The 17,507-nt window shown below is 46.0% G+C and overlaps 1 protein-coding gene and 1 pseudogene across 1 annotated transcript; one reads left to right on the forward strand and one right to left on the reverse strand.

Moving 5' to 3' along the window:
- The first annotated feature begins 3,113 nt into the window (after window positions 1-3,113).
- On the forward strand, window positions 3,114-13,761 carry LOC101601277 (spermatogenesis-associated protein 31E1-like). The gene is made up of 4 exons (XM_012951127.2): window positions 3,114-3,317; window positions 4,596-4,669; window positions 4,933-8,614; window positions 13,735-13,761. The coding sequence occupies exons 1-4, from the start codon at window positions 3,114-3,116 to the stop codon at window positions 13,759-13,761; spliced, it is 3,987 nt and encodes a 1,328-aa protein (XP_012806581.2).
- Window positions 13,762-15,830: 2,069 nt separating this feature from the next.
- On the reverse strand, window positions 15,831-16,477 carry LOC105944764 (annotated as a pseudogene).
- Between the last annotated feature and the right edge of the window lie 1,030 nt (window positions 16,478-17,507).

Raw genomic sequence — 17,507 nt, forward strand, 5'->3', positions numbered from 1 at the left:
CCCCATGGCCAACATAAGGTGAACAATAACAACAGGAGTGTGTGCCAAACACTGGCTTTGGGAAACTGGCTATAATACCCACAAGCCAATCCCAGAAATGTGCTCCCTCCAGGAGGCATTAATTCCCAAATCTCCATCAGCTGGGAACCTAGCATTCAGGATACCTAAGTTTATGAGGAATACCTGAATCAAACCACCACATTCCACCCCTGGCCCCCATAAACTGATAACCATACATGATGTAAAATACAATGCATTCAGTCCTACTTTAAAAGTCCCCATAGCTTTTATCAATTCCAATGATGTTCAAACATCCCCATAGTCCAAGATCTTTTAACTGAGCCATAATAACCAAACATTGCCCCCCCAAACCCATAATGACACAGAATAAACATTCACACTGCAAAAAATAGCATTTGGGTATAGCAAAGAAATATTCAACCAATACAAGATTTAAAACAACCAGGGTAAACATCAAACTGAAATTCCAAGTCCAACAACTCTAGTCAATGACAAGTCTCTAAGTCCAATAATTCTAACCAGAAACAAGTCTCTGGCATTCCAATTCTGCCCCTCCAGCTAGGCTACTCACAGTCTTAGAAAACTTGATTGGGGCTGGCAGCTTTCCTTAGCAGCCATTTCATGGTCCTGGCATCTCCACTGGGTCTTCACTGCAATCCATGGTTCGTCCTCATGACCCCATGGGTTCTCCATGAAGGCAACCAGCAAACCTGCTTTACACTGCCTCTGGCCATTTCCAAAACACAAGACCATTTTGCAAACTCAATGACCCTCTCTTTCCGGCATTTTTTATACTCCACAATACCAGGTAGGGTGCCAATTTGTTAATCTGGGGGTGGGGGATAAAGCAGACTTTGAAGAACAAGACATTTCTTGAGCACTCAGGCCCCTTCACAAGAATCTACATTCTTCCTGTTGTCTCAGCACAGGTCAACCGGCCCAATCTCAAAGATTGTAATCTCTCAATCAATTTGCAGGTTTAGACCAAAAGATTTTTCTTTCTGTGCCATATCCCTCTGCTCACACCAGTTCATTTCTTCATATAGCAACCCTGCACAAGTTCTCAGGACACAGGCATAACATCAAGCTTCCCACACAAACTGCTAGCCCAGTCTAGGCAAAGCTCTTTCTCACCCTCATAAGCCAAACCTCACAGTCTATAGTTCTTACTGCCTTCAGGTCTTGCAGCTCTGAACAGAATAGTCCACCAAGCTGTACTTACAGCACTGCAAAGCATCTCTTAGGCCAAGGTTTTAAAAACTTCCACATTATTCTTGAAAATCACCTCCAAAAGGCCAAAATACACAGTCAGGTGTCTAGCAGCAATCCCACTCCTTCACTCTCAGTACCACTTTACCATTGCAGTCTAGTTTGCATTGCTGGTAGATATCACCCAACCAAGAGAAGCTTCTGGGAAAAGAGGTTTATTTTGGCTTACAGGATCTAGGGGAAGCTCCATGATGGCAAGGGAAAATGATGGCATGAGCAGAGGGTGGACATCAACCCCTGGCCAACGTAAGGTAGACAATAGCAACAGGAGAGTGTGCCAAGCACTGGCAAGGGGAAACTGGCTATAACACCCATAAGCCCACCCCCAACAATACACCCCCTCCAGGAGGCATTAATTCCAAATCTCCATCAGCTAGGAACCTAGCATTCAGAACACCTAAGTTTATGGGGGACACCTGAATCAAATCACCACAAAGGGGGAGAGAAAGAGGCAGATAGAGAGAAGGGGCATGCCATGGCCTCTAGTCACTGCAAATGAACTCCAGATGCATGTGCCACCTTGTGAATCTGACTTTGCACGAGTACTGGACAATCAAACCTAGGTTATTTGTCTTTGCAGGCAAATGCCTTAACTAATAAGCCATCTCTCCAGTCCCAACTTGTGTGTGTGTGTGTGTGTGTGTGTGTGTGTGTGTGTGTGTGTGAAGACACTTTTAAGATGTATTTGTAGCAATTTCCAAGCATACAAAGTATTGTTACTAACTACAGTAAGCACAATGATACAGTTACCATGATGAAATAGGTTCAGGAGATCTGTGGACCAATAGTACAAATGAGACTGAATACTTTGTTTTGATTGGTTTAATTTTTTTGGTTAATATGTGACAAGGGCCTAAGCTGTAGAAGAACATAAGTGGCTCCATATTGTGAAATACTGCAAGGAAGTTCTGCTTAGCCAGTACCTCAGGATACGGTCTCACCTACACTTGAATTCTATGTTTGGCTCATTTTAACACAATGGGTCGCAGGAGAGGGGAAAATGCAGGGAGGGGAGATTCTGTAAAGTTTCCTTTTTTTTTTTTTTTTTTTTGTAAAATCAACTGAACTTAACTTTTGGTTTTCTAAGATTATGATTACTAAATTTTGAACTGTAAAACTAAGATATTAAATCTTATGATTTTCTCCTCTAAAAGGAGCCCTGAAATATAGCTTGGCATCCCATTCAGGCTCCCAAGTCCTGGATGTAGGTGCCAGCCCACTAGTAAAGATTCCTTTCCTATTACTTGGTGTCCCTGAGGTCTGCCCAGGGACATTCCTCACCATAACACATATCTATCTACTTGAAAATAGTAAAATGAAATGAGAAAATTAAAATTTCACAAACATGAATAAGTACAAAATAAATAAGCTTCATGTCTGAGTTTGTGTTTGTCATGACTACGTAATGTAAGCAGTTGGAACAGCAGGCAGAAAAGATGCTGAAATGGACAACCCCTGGGGACAAGTAACAAATCCTCAAAACCTATGAAGCTGCTGGCCCTCAAGCAGACATTCATCCAGGGAGGAAGGAAAGTCTGGGGCAGAGCAAGAAGGTGCAGGAAATGGAAGAAGGTCTAGCTGGCTGGTTGAATGAGAGAAGTTGGAAGCAGGGCATTCAGAAGACCCAGGCAGGAGTCAATAGGACTTGCTGGGCTGGAGGTTGCGGGGGAGGGCTGTGGGGTACTCTCCTTACCTTCCCTTCACCCCTCCCCCACTATAGGGAGCCCTTTGTGATGAAGCAGCCAGCCTTCTGTGACGCAGGCCTGGGCCCTGTGCCAACTTCCAAAGAGAACTCCCAAGGCTCAATTGCCTGAGAGATTCAGATGGAGAATCTCTTCCTTCTGAAAGGAGTTTATTCCCCATGGCTAAGCCCCAGCTCTACTACTTGGGCAATGAATATGATCCTTGCCTTTGTGTGTGGAGTGGGGCTCTTCTTCCTTATACTCCCCTTCCTCCAGGGGAACCCACCTTCACCACCACCACCCTCACCACCACTACCACTACAGATAAAGACAAATGTCAAAAAGGTAAGAAACTCTCAGCCAGACCCAACAGAGAATGGTTCTCTCTCATTAGTTTCAACTACTTTTTTTTTTTTTTTTTTTTTTTTTGGCTTTTCGAGGTAGGGTTTCACTCTAGTCCAGGCTGACCAGGAACAACTCACTATGTAGTCTCAGGGTAGCCTCGAACTCACACTGATCATCCTACCTCTGCTTCCTGAGTGCTGGGATTAAAGGTGTGCGCCACCATGCCCAGGTAGTTTCCACTATTCTTAATCAAAGAGGGAAATGGATATGGGAGCATTTAGGAAAGAACAAAGCTCATTCTCATGAAAACTGGCAGGACAGGCTGGGGTGACAGTGGGCAGGGAAATCTATGTGAATTTCTATGTGTATACTGAGACAGTTGAGAATCTGTGAAGAGGTGGTTCTGAGCAAGGCCCATCTGCTCCCTTCTGATGCGCATGCTGTTCTCCGTGTTGTGCTCCAAGGGCACCTGATTAGAGGCTGGAGTCACCTCTGGCCTCAGGACACAGAATCCTACCTGCTCATGTCAGCTGTAGGGCTGAGACTTTATGCACAATGGATATGACATTCTCAATCACCTTGTGTCTTCCAAGATGAAAACCAGAAGCCATGTTTACCCACATTACAAATGAATGACATAAAAGCGGACACAAAGCTCTCAGATACATAGAAAGCAATAGTAGCCAGAAACGAGGAGCAACAAGTAGAACAAGAAGCTGGCCTGGGAGAAGGGAGGCGAGGATGACACCTAAGGCTCTTTTCTTGTTTCTGTCAGATGACAAAGATGAGATGGTGCAAGACCAGGCAGAAGAATGAGCCTGTGAGAGGTAGGCCCTGTCTTTCTCCTCCAGAGGGGACTTCATCTCCCTTGGCCCTGAGGGATGAGTCATGTCTCTGAGGATGCCAGATGCAGAACCAGGGATATGGCTCAGGTTCTGTGCCTGGAATGTCACTGTGATGGGCTACAGGTAGGTGTTGCCCATTGGGACTCATATGGAGGGAGTGGAGCCATACTCCCTCAGCATAGATGAGAACCTTCAGAACCAGCTGAGATCAGGTTATTTCACTTCCCCGAGACACATCCTCTTTGAATTGACCAGTCCTATTGGTGCCACGCACACAGAGTTGCTAAGTCCAAGGAGGTTGGGCATGTGGCCTTGGACAGTGATTAGTGAGCTCCATCATTTATTTCACCATGGCTCCTACCAAGGGACATTCCATTCAGTCTCCTGATCCCATGTGAGACCTCAGGACCCATCTCTCCCCACTATCACCTAGTCTTCATTTCCAGTTGGTAGAGCTGTCAAGAAGAAAGTGACAGAGACTCAGGATCTGATTTTACTTCTGGAAAGGTGAGAAGTTGCCGCTGCTCTCGGTGTCCTTGTTCCTGCTACTGCCCTTTGTGCCATTGTCCAGGACTCAGGGTGGACTCGGGAGGGGAAGTCTGTCCCTTGGGGTAGGGAGAGAGCACAGTGCTGAAAGTACTGTGCAGTGTGGGCATGGTAAAATCAGGGTACAGAGCAGTGGTATGGCTGTGGGTCTCAGGATCCCATCCCTGCCTACCTCCTGGTCCATCTGCTCCCTGGCTGCAATTTGTTCCTGCTGTCTCCCGCAGCATGTTAGAGAAACTCGGTGGTAGCTGCAGCTTCAACCAGCTCATAAGAGGAGATGCTCCAGGTGAAACACTCAAATCAGCTTCTGCTACACTCCATCACCCACCTAGGGAGCCTGTGGAGGATGCTGACACCGTGTCCCCCCTGGCTTCTCTGACTCATCTGACCAAGGCCCTGCTGCCCAAAGCCTCTATGTTGTCATGGGGCCTGGTGACTTCCACAGATTCACGTGGATCACAGTCATCCCAGAGGGCCTCTCAGCCAATAGAGCCTTGGATCCCTGAGGTACACCATTCACACCAGCTACATGCAGGTTCTTCTCCCCTATCTCACCCTCCTGATCCTGTGGCCTGCTTACCATCCTTGCCAGATTCACAGAGTGACTCAGTGGCCTTATCAGTGGAGGCCACCCCACAGGGCTGCTCTCCCGTCCTAGCCACCAAGGACCTTGGTCACTCAAGTTGCCCTATCTCGGACCCCTCTTGGGGACAGATGGGTTCCAGGGCTCAATGCCTCTCTAGCTCATCACATGGTGAATCCCCGCCAGAGTCTCCTTCTCTGAACCCTTCAGAGGCCTCATTCTGGACAGACCCCACACATGTGCAGAGAGAAGCTGAAGGTCCCTCTTTCATCAACCCAGAGGTGCAAATCCTGCTGGAGATACTGATTAGCAAGAGAGCTGAACTGAAAGCTGTAACAGGGAAAGAAAACAAACACTCAGAGGATGCCTTACATTCTCTGGGGACTATGTTCCCATCACTGGTCAGTGAGCAGAACACCAGCATCTCACAGCCCTTTCAGAACAGACATGGAAGTACCAAACAGCGTCCTAGTGATCAGCAGCTCTTTGACCCTAAGGTCTTTGGGGACTGCTTACAACAAACATACACCCAGCTTTTCTGGGGCCTACCCTTTCTGCATAGCGAGTCCCTGGTGGCTACTATTAGGATGTCTGGTTCTCGACTAGACTTTCCTTCTGTCCTATTCAATGGAGGCTCTACTCATGTTCCAGGACAAGTTCCAGCTAACATGTCTCCACAACTTTTTTCCCCCCAGCCTTTGCCCCATCACTTGACCCAACCCCAAACTTTCACTCCAACATTGACCTGGTCCCAACCTTCACCAATGGTTGGGATCCAGACCCAGGCTCAACTCTCATCCCCTTCTCCTCCAGTCCTCCCATGTCATTCACCTACAGGTATAGCCTGTGGATTTTCTTGCCCTACCACCCAAAAGAAATCCCAATGGTCTATTTCACCTGCTGCTCAAAATTTAGAATATCATCTTTTCAAGAAATATGTAGAAAGCAAGAGGGATTTACCTACTATAGTTAAAACGACTCAAGAAGTATTTAACCATCCCAATGCCAACAGCTGGGCCTCCCCAAACCAGAGGTCTGTTGTCAACTACCCAGGGGTTTTTATTAGCCCTGAGCTCCAGGAGCAACTAGAGAAACACCTTCAAAGGAGGTTCGCACAGCAACAAGGCCAAATGCCCTGCAAGGTCCAGTTTTATCTGGATCTGACAGAGTCTCGGGACAGACTCCCAGTGACAAGACAGGCAAATGGAAAATATGGATCCTCATGTTCCTTGGGGTTGACAGAGGAAAGTCACCAGCACGTACAATGCGGCACATCAAGAAGGCCAGAAATACTTAAGGTAGGGAATAATTCATGCAAGCGCTTGTGGAGGAGCCTGGAAGGCTCCACATTTAAGGTGCTAGAGTCAATTTCTGAGGCAGAGCCAGAAAGGGGCCAGATGAGTTCCTCAAGAAGTGACTCAGGAAGTGCTTCCTCAGTGGGGCCAGGGAAGAAGCATCTTGAAGGCATCCTCAAAGTCCACGCAAGCAGGACGCTGGGGCAGAGCAATGAAGGCACTGTTCCTCTGGGCATCTTTCATGGTGGGCTTTCTACCAGCCATTCTTTGGCCCTTCATGAAAAGCCAGATACAGCCATGGAAACTGGGAATGAATCACCCAGAAATGGTCTGGTTACCTGGAAGAACACCTGCCAACAATTTCCCTTTCTACATCCTGGCACTCAGCAGGCACTGGAGGCGCACGTTAGGAGACTTCTGGTGAGGCACAGGTGGGGCCTACCCCTCAAGGTCCTCAAGACCGTAGGACTCCTCACTTTAAAAAAGGCTCCTGCCTCCTCGTGTTCAGAGCCTCAATTCCCCTCTCTGACTACCATGGACTCTAGAGCCAGCTCCATTAACAAAGTGGCCAGTTTCGTAGAAGAAATTGCTCAGAAAAGTCGTGACATGGCAGCAAAAAAGGCAGCTCCCACTGTGCAGTATCCTATGAGCATCACCTCTCTCAAAGCCCTGAGAGGGTCCCCAACTGATGATAACTCTAGGCCCTCCAAGGCTCCTCCAGCTGCCCGAGAGAACAGCCTGCCTTGTCAGCACCACACCTACAAACTTGTGAACAGAACCTGGCACAGTGATACAGTCCTCGGGTCTAGGATTGGCATGCCAAACCCAAGTTCACAACCAGTCATAGGGAGGAATGAGCCACAAAAAAGTGGGGGTATGGGCTCAAAAGACCTCTTTCATAAGTTGTCAATATGGGAGGTGAATGTGACATCTCAGTCATCAAAGACCAAAGACCTCAAAGAGATGGCAAAGGCTAAGGAGAAGGAAGAGCCCTCAGACTGTGCACTGAGTCTGAGAGCCAGAGAGATGGCAAATTCCCAAACCAACCATCAGAGTCTGAGGAACTTAGAGTCTCTGGAAACCAGCAAAAACTCACACCCTTCTAGAATTTCTATTTCCCAGAATCCAGGAGACTCAGGCCTGAACACACCTCAGCACTCAACCACTGGTGTCATGATAAAAGATTGCAGCACTGGTAAGCTCCTTCAAGACTGTGCCCCTCAGGAGCCACTTGCAGACATCATGGCTTCTCAGGCCTCTCTGTCCACCTCACAAAGCATATCTAGTAGTAACAGGTCAGTTTTCCAGGAGAGCTGCTGCGCTTACCCATCAGAGGAAGGGAGCAGACCACAGATCCACAAATTCCAGGGCCCATGGACCAACAGCATATTTGGCACAATTGATGAGAGCGAGAGCAGTAGGAGACCCAAAGCAGGACAGCAGGAAGGAAGGCTCATAGAATCGAGGCCCCCCCTAACCTGCATGCAGAGCACCCCTACCCAGCTCAGAGAAGTTAATGCCGTGAAGAAGAGACAGGCTCCTGTCACAAGGTCCTTTGGGGACAAAATAAGAAACTTGATTGCGATGATTCTCCCCAATAGAAGCAAAGCTCAGGCATATTCCATGCAAAAGGTCCCAATCCCATCAGTCCCTGCCCAAAGCCTAAGGTCAGGCATGAGGAGAAAATTCCAGCACAATCAGCAGGTGGAAGCTCAGCAACTCATGACCTCTGTAGGGCAGATCTTAGAGGAAAAAATGGGCATTTACCATGGGCAGTCTCCACCAAAGAAAAATTTACACAGAGAAGAAACTCAGGCTCCAGTGCGTAGACATGCTTCCCACCACAGGAGTACATCTTCAAAGCAAAGAAGCATGAAAGAAGATATGGGCTCTTGTCACCAAGCCAACCCCAAGGGACACAGCCATGTTTTTAGAAACAAGGAGGTGAGACACAGTGAAAATCGTCAGATCCAGCAGTTCAGAGAGCCTGGGACCTCAGCCAGTCCCTATCAGCATGGGGTACAGGTGGTAGGTGCTTCAGGGCACCATGTTCACTGTCCTAGACATTGTTATCTTTGGAGAAGTATGTTATCTGGTCAACCACATGCTTCTCACCTCTGTTCATGGAAACCTCCCCAAGGACATGCTGTGTTCCTTCAGAAGTAAACTTTCAATAAGCTGCTTTTCCCCATGCAAACACATTTTTATATGTTAATGACTCATTTTTCCAAGATGTTACTGCTTCCTTTCAGTATGTTTTCTCTTTGGAGGTAGTTTCCTGTTTTTGCTGTGCTGTGGACTAGCAAGCACTGCTGCAACTCGTTTACCTCGGTGCAACTTCTGGAGGGAATGGGGCTCAAAGGGAAGGGACAGTGCCATTGGAACTGACACACTCAAGTATTCTCTATTCCACAGTAAATGTTCATCATTCCAGCATTAAATTCAAGTGACAGAAAGACTTTATCATTTTTCTGGATGAGCCAAGCCTACACCACACCCCAGCATATGGCTCAACCTGTCCTTGTCCTGTTTACCTCCACCCTGACCTTTGTGCAGCTGTGGGATGGGTGTGCAGAGACACCAAAGGCTAACGTGCCTGCACATGTCACAAAGTGGGTTCAGATATGTTGGGAATAGGGGAGTGTCCCTGAGTTCAACGGGGAAGAATCTTGACCCCTAGATTCCCTATGGAGGAATATAGCACACCTCCCCTAGGTCACCTAGTTTTCCTTAGAGATGCTGGGAAGATGAGCCCTGTAGCACCACTTAGCCTGTATCACGCAGAACAGTTGCCTTCCATCTCCGCCTTCAGCTCTCTCTAGAGCAGGGGTCAGCATGGAACTGGCAGCGTTGCATAAGTGGGGCTGACGAATGGCTGCTGAATATTCCATGACATGACCCCTGTTCACTCACGATCCTTCTGGGTCCAATGTATGTACAGACACCATCAAATCGTGATCATGGGATCATGGTGGACTTGACGTAGGGGGTGGGAAATTAAAAGTTGCAGCCAAGGCAGGAGGCCACGTGGTCTATGGATGCTACAAAGGTTGCCATGCACATGAATGATGCCCCTTCACCCCCAGTGCACACTGCTGGCCTGCAGTGACAGGAGCTCATGTCCTCTCCTCTACCTGTTCACTAAGACTCTATTAGCTCCAACAGACAAGAGAGGAAGCACAGAGGATAAATTTCCTAAATACTACTTCTGGGTACCTGTGCTTGTCATACCCCTCGAATTCCTGGGAAATAGTGAGAAATCCAGGTCTAGGAATTCTGAATGGAGGGTCTAGCCTTGTAGGAGTCCTGCAAGTGAATACATGCACAAATAATCCAAACACTATTTCCAGGGCAGAGGGGTTCACTAATGTGATCTAGGGGATACATAGTGTCCCATGGAAAGTCACTGCAGGCCTCCAGGCCTTGCTTGCCCATGACACCAGCAGGGAACAGGTCATCACTGAAGATTGGTACACAGGGAAGTGTCCTGTAAAAACTGCAGGTGCTTACTAACTCTCAGGAATCCAGGAATGGTCCCTTCTGGGCCCCACTCTGCTTCCAGTCCAGGTTTCCTTGTCCCAGGCCCTATTGGCTTAGGAAGTAGGTTAGGACAAGTAGAGAAAGGTAAAAGTCCTCCAGCATGGTCACACTGTACCTCACAGAGGGCAGATTCCAGTACCCGCATTCATTCCTTATGGGTATGCTTGTGGCAGAAAGTGTTAACTGAGGCAGGTGGCAGAATCCACATACCTTTCCTGACGCAATCCCAGTATCACTACATGATGACAGGGTGCAAAGCAGGAATCCAGCCCTTTTCCAATCAGCCCTGCTTGACTGTTCTTTTTGAGCAATTCTGTAAGATGCATGGGTGTCCTATATTTAATTCAGTAAGAAGCATGGGAGTTCCCGATTATTTAAGGTCAAGCAGGAAGTTTCAGATCCTAGGACATAATGAGCACACAAATCCTCCCTCATCTCCCCCACTGTTGTCCTGTGACAACATCTTCTCCAAATACTGCACTTGTGTGAAGCCCAAGTGAGCTGGACTCGGAGGATCAGGAGCACAAAACATGCACAGCTCCTGTGTATTTTGTATTTTGTTTTTGAGGTAGGGTCTTGTTGTAGCTCAGGCTGACCTGGAACTCACTCTGTAGTCTCAGGGTGGCCTGAACCTCACAGCACTCCTCCTACCTCTGCCTCCCAATGGCTGGGATTAAAAGCATGAACCACCACGCCTGTCCTGAACCTGTGTTCTTATGAGGGAAACCAGGAGTGCACATTCAGGTGGGTACAAGGAAAAGACAAGTAGAGATGTAGGGAGCTTCTGAGCTATTCAATGATCTCTACAGATTCAGAAACAGCATCCACATCTGCAGAACAACCAACTTTTCAGGGGACTCTGCTGTGCCCTTGCCCACTTGTAGCTTAAATTATGGATTCAGAGATGTGCCCAAGGTATCCTCCAGGGGTTTGATGAACAGAAAGATGCTGCTTGTCTCTGAGTAGACCACACTCCATAGCCCTTTATAATGACCCTGCATCTAATCTGCCCAATACACTGAGTGCAGAGCTTTGGCACACATGTTCCCAATCATGCAAGCCTACAGTTGAGATCAGTAACTTATGCAAAACCTACTTTTATAAAGTGTCAAATATTGGGCTGGAGAGATGGCTTAGCGGTTAAGCACTTGCCTGTGAAGCCTAAGGACCCCGGTTCGAGGCTCGGTTCCCCAGGTCCCATGTTAGCCAGATGCACAAGGGGCGCACGCGTCTGGAGTTCGTTTGCAGAGGCTGGAAGCCCTGCCGCGCCCATTCTCTCTCTCTCCCTCTATCTGTCTTTCTCTCTGTGTCTGTCGCTTTCAAATAAATAAATTAAAAATATTTAAAAATATATATTTCATGTAATTTCTTAGACACTGTACTGAAAATAAAGTAGTAGGCTTGCACGAGTGTACTTTCTCATGGGTAGTTGCCTATGTTGAGAAGAACCATCAGAAGCTGGGGACTGTTTGTACTTGACTTTCCTGGGTCAGGGTGTTACTTTCTTGGAAACCTTAGCACCATGCCCAGCCTCCTCTAGCCTCTGACCAGGGCTGTGGTTGTTGGAATCTAGTCTCCTTCACTATCTCTGGCTATCTCTGTCTGCTGACTCTATATATGTCCAACTTGTGGCAAATGGGCCACATGCATCCCAGGATAGCTATGAATGTAGCCCGACCCCTCTGTTGATGACAATGTCATGTCACAAGTTTGGACACAGGTCTAGAGCAATGGCTTAGAGGTTAAAGGTGCTTTCTTGTAAAACCTGACAGCGTGGGTTTGATTCCCCACTACCCATGTAAATCAAATGCACAGAAAGACCCATGTGTCTAAACATTGTTTGCAGTTGCAAAGAGGCCCTAGTGTGCCTCATTCATTCATTCATTCTCCTTCTCTCCTCTTGTTTACAAATAAATAAAAATATTTTTTGAAAAGGCTGGACACCCCTGCTCCAATCTTCCTTGTCTTTGCTTTGCTTTCCACAAATGACTTGCTGTTTGCAAGATGAAGCACACAGGCCCTGGCCAGCAGAGCCAGCACGGTGACAACACATAGGCTGCATCTACTCCCTCAGGAATGCTCCCATCACAGAAGCTCTATCTGATTCCCGCATAGGCTGCTTAAGTTATCTTACTATGCTTTCTTGCTCATTGTCCAAGTCTTCAGGATGTATTTTGTCCATGACAAACACCAACCACATCACATTTTGACCACCAGCAACTGTTTTAGAATGAACAATGTTCTCCTTATTTGCATGAATTCTTTTAAATTTTACTTGGATTAAGATTTTCTTCTTTCTTAGATTTAACAGGACAGAAATCTGTGGTTTTCAGGGAGGAAAACAGATTTCTGTAAGAGGAAAATCTGTCAGCAAACTCTGAAGCAATGGCTCCTGAACCAGACAGTGGTTCTTGACAAGGTTCTCTACATATTCCAGCTAAGAATTACAGGGCACTGGCTCAGGCCCATGTGTAGGTGCTTTCCATTGCCAACCAACTGTCATTTGGATTCTTTTCTTTCTTTCCTTCTTTCTTTGCTATTTAGTGTTTCGGATTTTTTGAGGTAGGGTCTGACTTTAGCCCAGGCTGACCTGGAATTGGCTATGTAGTCTCACACTGGCCTTGAACTCACAGCAGTCATTATATCTCAGCCTCCCAAGGGCTGGAATTAAAGATGTGCACCTCCATGCCCAGCAACTTATTTCTTGATTCTAAAGAATCTGATAAAAAATTGACATTAGCAGTATCGTTTTGGGTATTTTCCTTGTAATCACGAAAAATTCCCAGTGAAGGCAATATGATCAGCAGGCAGAGTGTCAGGCCACCTTCCAGTAGGTATGTAAGTGTGCACCCATCTTCTGACCTGCCTGGAAGCTAGCACCAGAAGTCCTGATAAGGGCTGTTGCTCCTTGTCTGCTATGAAGGCAGCACTACCTACCTTAAACAAAGGCCACACTGTTGACTTGAATTTGCCCACTAAGTTGCCTCTTAACATAACAGTCTAGAATCCATATGAAAGTGATGATTGAAAGACTGAAGAGAAATATCTACAATAGTTAGAAAACTATATAGAACAAACCTAGGACACTCTAGTAAGTTTCCCAAAAGGAAGAAAGAAAGAAAGAAAGAAAGAAAGAAAGAAAGAAAGAAAGAAAGAAAGAAAGAAAGAAAGAAAGAAAGAAAGAAAGAAAGAAAGAAAGAAAGGGGAAGGAAGGAAGGAAGGAGAAAGAAAGAAAGAAAGAAAGAAAGAAAGAAAGAAAGAAAGAAAGAAAGAAAGAAAGAAGACAAAATGGCAGTTGGTTAACAAACAAGAGCGCCTAAACTTGGCCCTGAGCCAGAATCCTTCACCCCTTCTGACACCCCACCTGCTGGAGTAGCCAGCCATGCTCTGGTTCCAGCTCCAAGTCCTGGCCCACAGCACTGAGGTGCATTGTGTCTGCACAGCCAATTTCCCATCAATGCCAGATGAGGGGCGATCTCCCCCAACTGAAATGCTTCAGGGAAGAAGTGCATCAGGTTGTAGTTTTCCAGACTTTGCTGACTGAGCTTCTCCTCTCTGAGAACCTCTAACTGCCTATGCTTAAGAAGTTCTGGATTTGGGATTTTTAGATTAGCGATGCTCAACCCAAGAAATAATAGAGTCAGTTTGCTTACCCATTTCCTCTAAAAACCTGGGCAGTACCATGGCTAAGAAACTGAATCTGTAAGATCAAACCTGGATTCTCCTCCATGATGTTGAGGGCCTCCATGGTGGCCACAGCCAGCAGGGGCAGTAATGAAGCTGAAAAGCAGTATCCCTGGCCAGAGAGGCACTGAGAAAAGACACACAGTCAGACATTCCCCTTCATTTGTCCATATTTTCTCTCTTTCTCCCTCCCTCACTCTCTCCCTTCTTCCTTCTCCCTGTGTTGGGACTGAATTTCTCCACCATCTACTGACCAGTGTACATATGGGTCAGGAGATCTAACACATATACCAAAACCAAAACATTTTGTTAAGTGGGGGATAATTATCAGGAATTATCCATTAAAAATAGAGAGATAAAAATTAATAAATTAATTAATAAATATATTAATAAACCAGGAGTAGAATTTTGTGTTCTGAAGTCACATTTTATGATAACCAATGGACAATATGTTGGGGATTTTGCTTTAAGGGCTTACCTTCGTCAATCATGAAAGACCTGCCACAGCAGAAGCCCCCAAAAGAAGTGAGTGCATGCTCCATGTTGGCACTGATAAGATCAATGTCATCAATCTGCCAGAAAAGTGGACAGCAATGGTTATTCTTTATCTTAAAGAAAAAAGTCAGTCAAGTCTCCAGGTAACAATCTGAACACTGACATGGTTGTACACATCTGGATTTATAGAATACTGTCATGAATAAAGGACAAACTATAGAAAACCTCCTGCTGAAGGATCATAGCATCATGGCTTGTCTCTGTTAGTGTCTCAGCTTACATGGCCTTGTTATTTCCTCATGCCTCAGTGCCTTACAGAGGAAGAGATGAAATAAATAGAGTGGAAGGCAGGGGTGTCGTTTAGTGGTAGAGTGTTTGCCTACCATACATACAGAGCCTGGGTTCAATCCCAGCATGAGGCAGAGAGGGAGAGAAAGAGGACAGGGTAAGAAGGAGGTGGAGGGGAGGGGAAAGAAGATAAAGAGTACAGGGAAAAGGAGAAAAAAGAAACCTAAGGGCATCTGATACTTAAAAATAGTCAAAGGCCTGGGAAATGGCTTAGCAGTTAAGGCACTTGGGTATGAAGCTTAAGGACCCAGGTTCTATTCTCCAGGTTCCACATAAGCCAGATACACAAGGTGGTCCGTGTGTGTGGAGGTTGTTTGCAGTGGTTGGAGGACCTGGTGTGCCCATTCTCTCCCTCCCTCCCCCCCCCTTTCTCTCTCTTTTTCTCCCACTCCATCTCAAGCAAAAATAAAAAAATATGCACAAAATAAGATTAGCTTCTTGCTAAAAGCGTGAGCTGGCTAGCCTTCATCTGAGAAGGAATCTGATATAAGTAAAACTGAATCATACAGTTATTTTTAAAGCACCTTATCCTTCCATCCATCTTGCTTTTCATTATTAAAAAAAGAAAAAAAAACTTGACATCTTAACACCATTTGTACCTAACTGGATCCACTGAGCAGTGAAAAACCCAAGGTGCCATGAGCTCTGATGATCCCCCTCAACACTCCCCTGGCCTCACTTCTCTCCTGTTCCAGCAGCAAGATCCATTCTGGGTCCACCGCAGGCACTCAGGAATGACTTCTCAAGGGCCATGGTAATGTTCTATAGATCTAACCTGTCATATTTCTGTGTGTTCCATATGTCTGGCATGGCATATAATATCCTCTCTAGATGTCTGGAACCATACTCTTATTTGTTGGACGCTGTATTATAGAAAGTTTTGAGAAACAGCAAAGTACAAAGAATATAGTCTGCCTGTCACCCAGATTCAATCACCAAACTCATGGATGGCTCTGCTTTGCCTATAGCCAATACCCCTTATTCCTTTACAGCAGCCTGAGACTGCCCAGCCTCATGCACTCATACTTCATTGTGCACTTCAAAAGATGAGGACTTAAATGGCTCTCTAATACTGATCAAATGCTGAATATCAGTCCGTTTAGGATCCATGTCTCTTTTTTTTGCATAAAGCCACAGAACCAGCCTTAGTTTTTATTATTTAAAAAAAGCTTCATATTTATTTAGCTTTCTGACTCTGTGCTTGTGCCTTAAACACCTTCACGACGATTTTCTGCTCCTCAGTAAGGACAGCTTGCTTGATCCTGTCACGGACACATTTAGCACACATGGAACCACCATAGGCCCCGCTGACATGTTTTTTTGTTTTGGACAATCTCATAAGGACTTTAGGATCCCCCAGAACAAACCCCTCATAATCGGCCTGGGCACACACTGCATGCTGACTTTAGTGCTTTTCCTACCTTCTTTTTTGGGGCATTTTTAAAATTAGTTTTCTATTCAGCAAATACAGGCAGTTTTGTACCATTATTAGGCTCATCCGTGACATACCCCCTCCTTGTTGAGGTATATGGGTCATGCATTGTGGAGTTAGCCCACAGTTGAACTGGATACCAGCACAAGGGGGAAGGAGACCAACACAGAGAAAAATCAACTCCTACCTAATCAGAGAGCCAGAGCCTCAGAGGCCCCCAACACCTCATCACTGAAGCAGACCAAAAATGAACCCAACATAGCTCAGGGAAATTTTCCTACCTTCTTGGTGTTCAGGTAAACAATTCTACTACCAGGGGTTCAGGACAGCCTAGTTTTGTTAGAGGCTGTGCTGTAGGAAAGCCTATGATGGTATGTCAAATGCTGGACCATTCTGAATCCCTCCAAACACCAGTCCCAGAAGAGCTGGATCCATGTCCTTTAATGTAACATCATGAGGCACTAATTTGTACCCTACATTTAAAAATTTTATATATGTATACGTTTTATTGATAACTTCCATACTTGTAAACAATATCCAATGGTAATTCCCTCCTACCCCCCACTCTTCCCTTTGAAACTCCACTCTTCACCATATCCCCTCCCCCTCTCAATCAGTCTCTCTTTTATTTTTATTTTTTGGTTTTTTGAGGTAGGGTCTAACTCTAGTCCAGGCTAACCTGGAACTCACTATGTAGTCTCAGGGTGGCCTTGAACTCACAGTGATCCACCTACCTCTGCCTCCCAAGTGCTGGGATTAAAGGCATGTGCAACCATGCCTGGGTCTCTTTTATTTTGATGTCATGATCTTTTCTTCCTATTATGATGGTCTTGTGTAGGTAGTGTCAGGCACTTTGAGGTCATGGATAACCAGGCCACTTTGTGTCTGGGGGAGCACATTGTAAGGAGTCCTACCCTTCCTTTGGCTCTTACATTCTTTCTACCACCTCTTCCACAATAGACCTGTGTCATGAAAGGTGTGATTGAGATATTTCAGTGCTGAGCACTCCTCTGTCACTTCTATGGTGACTTCTAAGTCATCCAAAAGTCTCTGCCATCTGAAAAGATAAGCTTCTCTAACCAAAAGTGATAATAGCATTAGGATGTGAACATTAAGAGAAGTGCTTACTGAGCAGTTTTGTGAGCAAAGTATATATACTTTTAGCCAAACAGCATCAGACATTAGACATCAGACATCAGACACTCATCGGGTTCATGACTATCCCTGTTGTAGATTTTTAGTATCAGGGATGTATTCCCTCCCATGGAGTGAGCCTCCAGTGAAATTAGAGGGTGGTTGGTTTTACCCATAATAGACATGCCACTATTGCACCAGTTGGCTCATTTGGCCTAGCTGGCCAAACATAAGGCTTGCAGTGTCCACTGTTGGGTATCTTCACAGGTGATTTTTCTCTCTCCCATT

The sequence above is a fragment of the Jaculus jaculus genome, chromosome 12 (genome assembly GCF_020740685.1).
Source record: "Jaculus jaculus isolate mJacJac1 chromosome 12, mJacJac1.mat.Y.cur, whole genome shotgun sequence".
Taxonomy (NCBI): Eukaryota; Metazoa; Chordata; class Mammalia; order Rodentia; family Dipodidae; genus Jaculus; species Jaculus jaculus.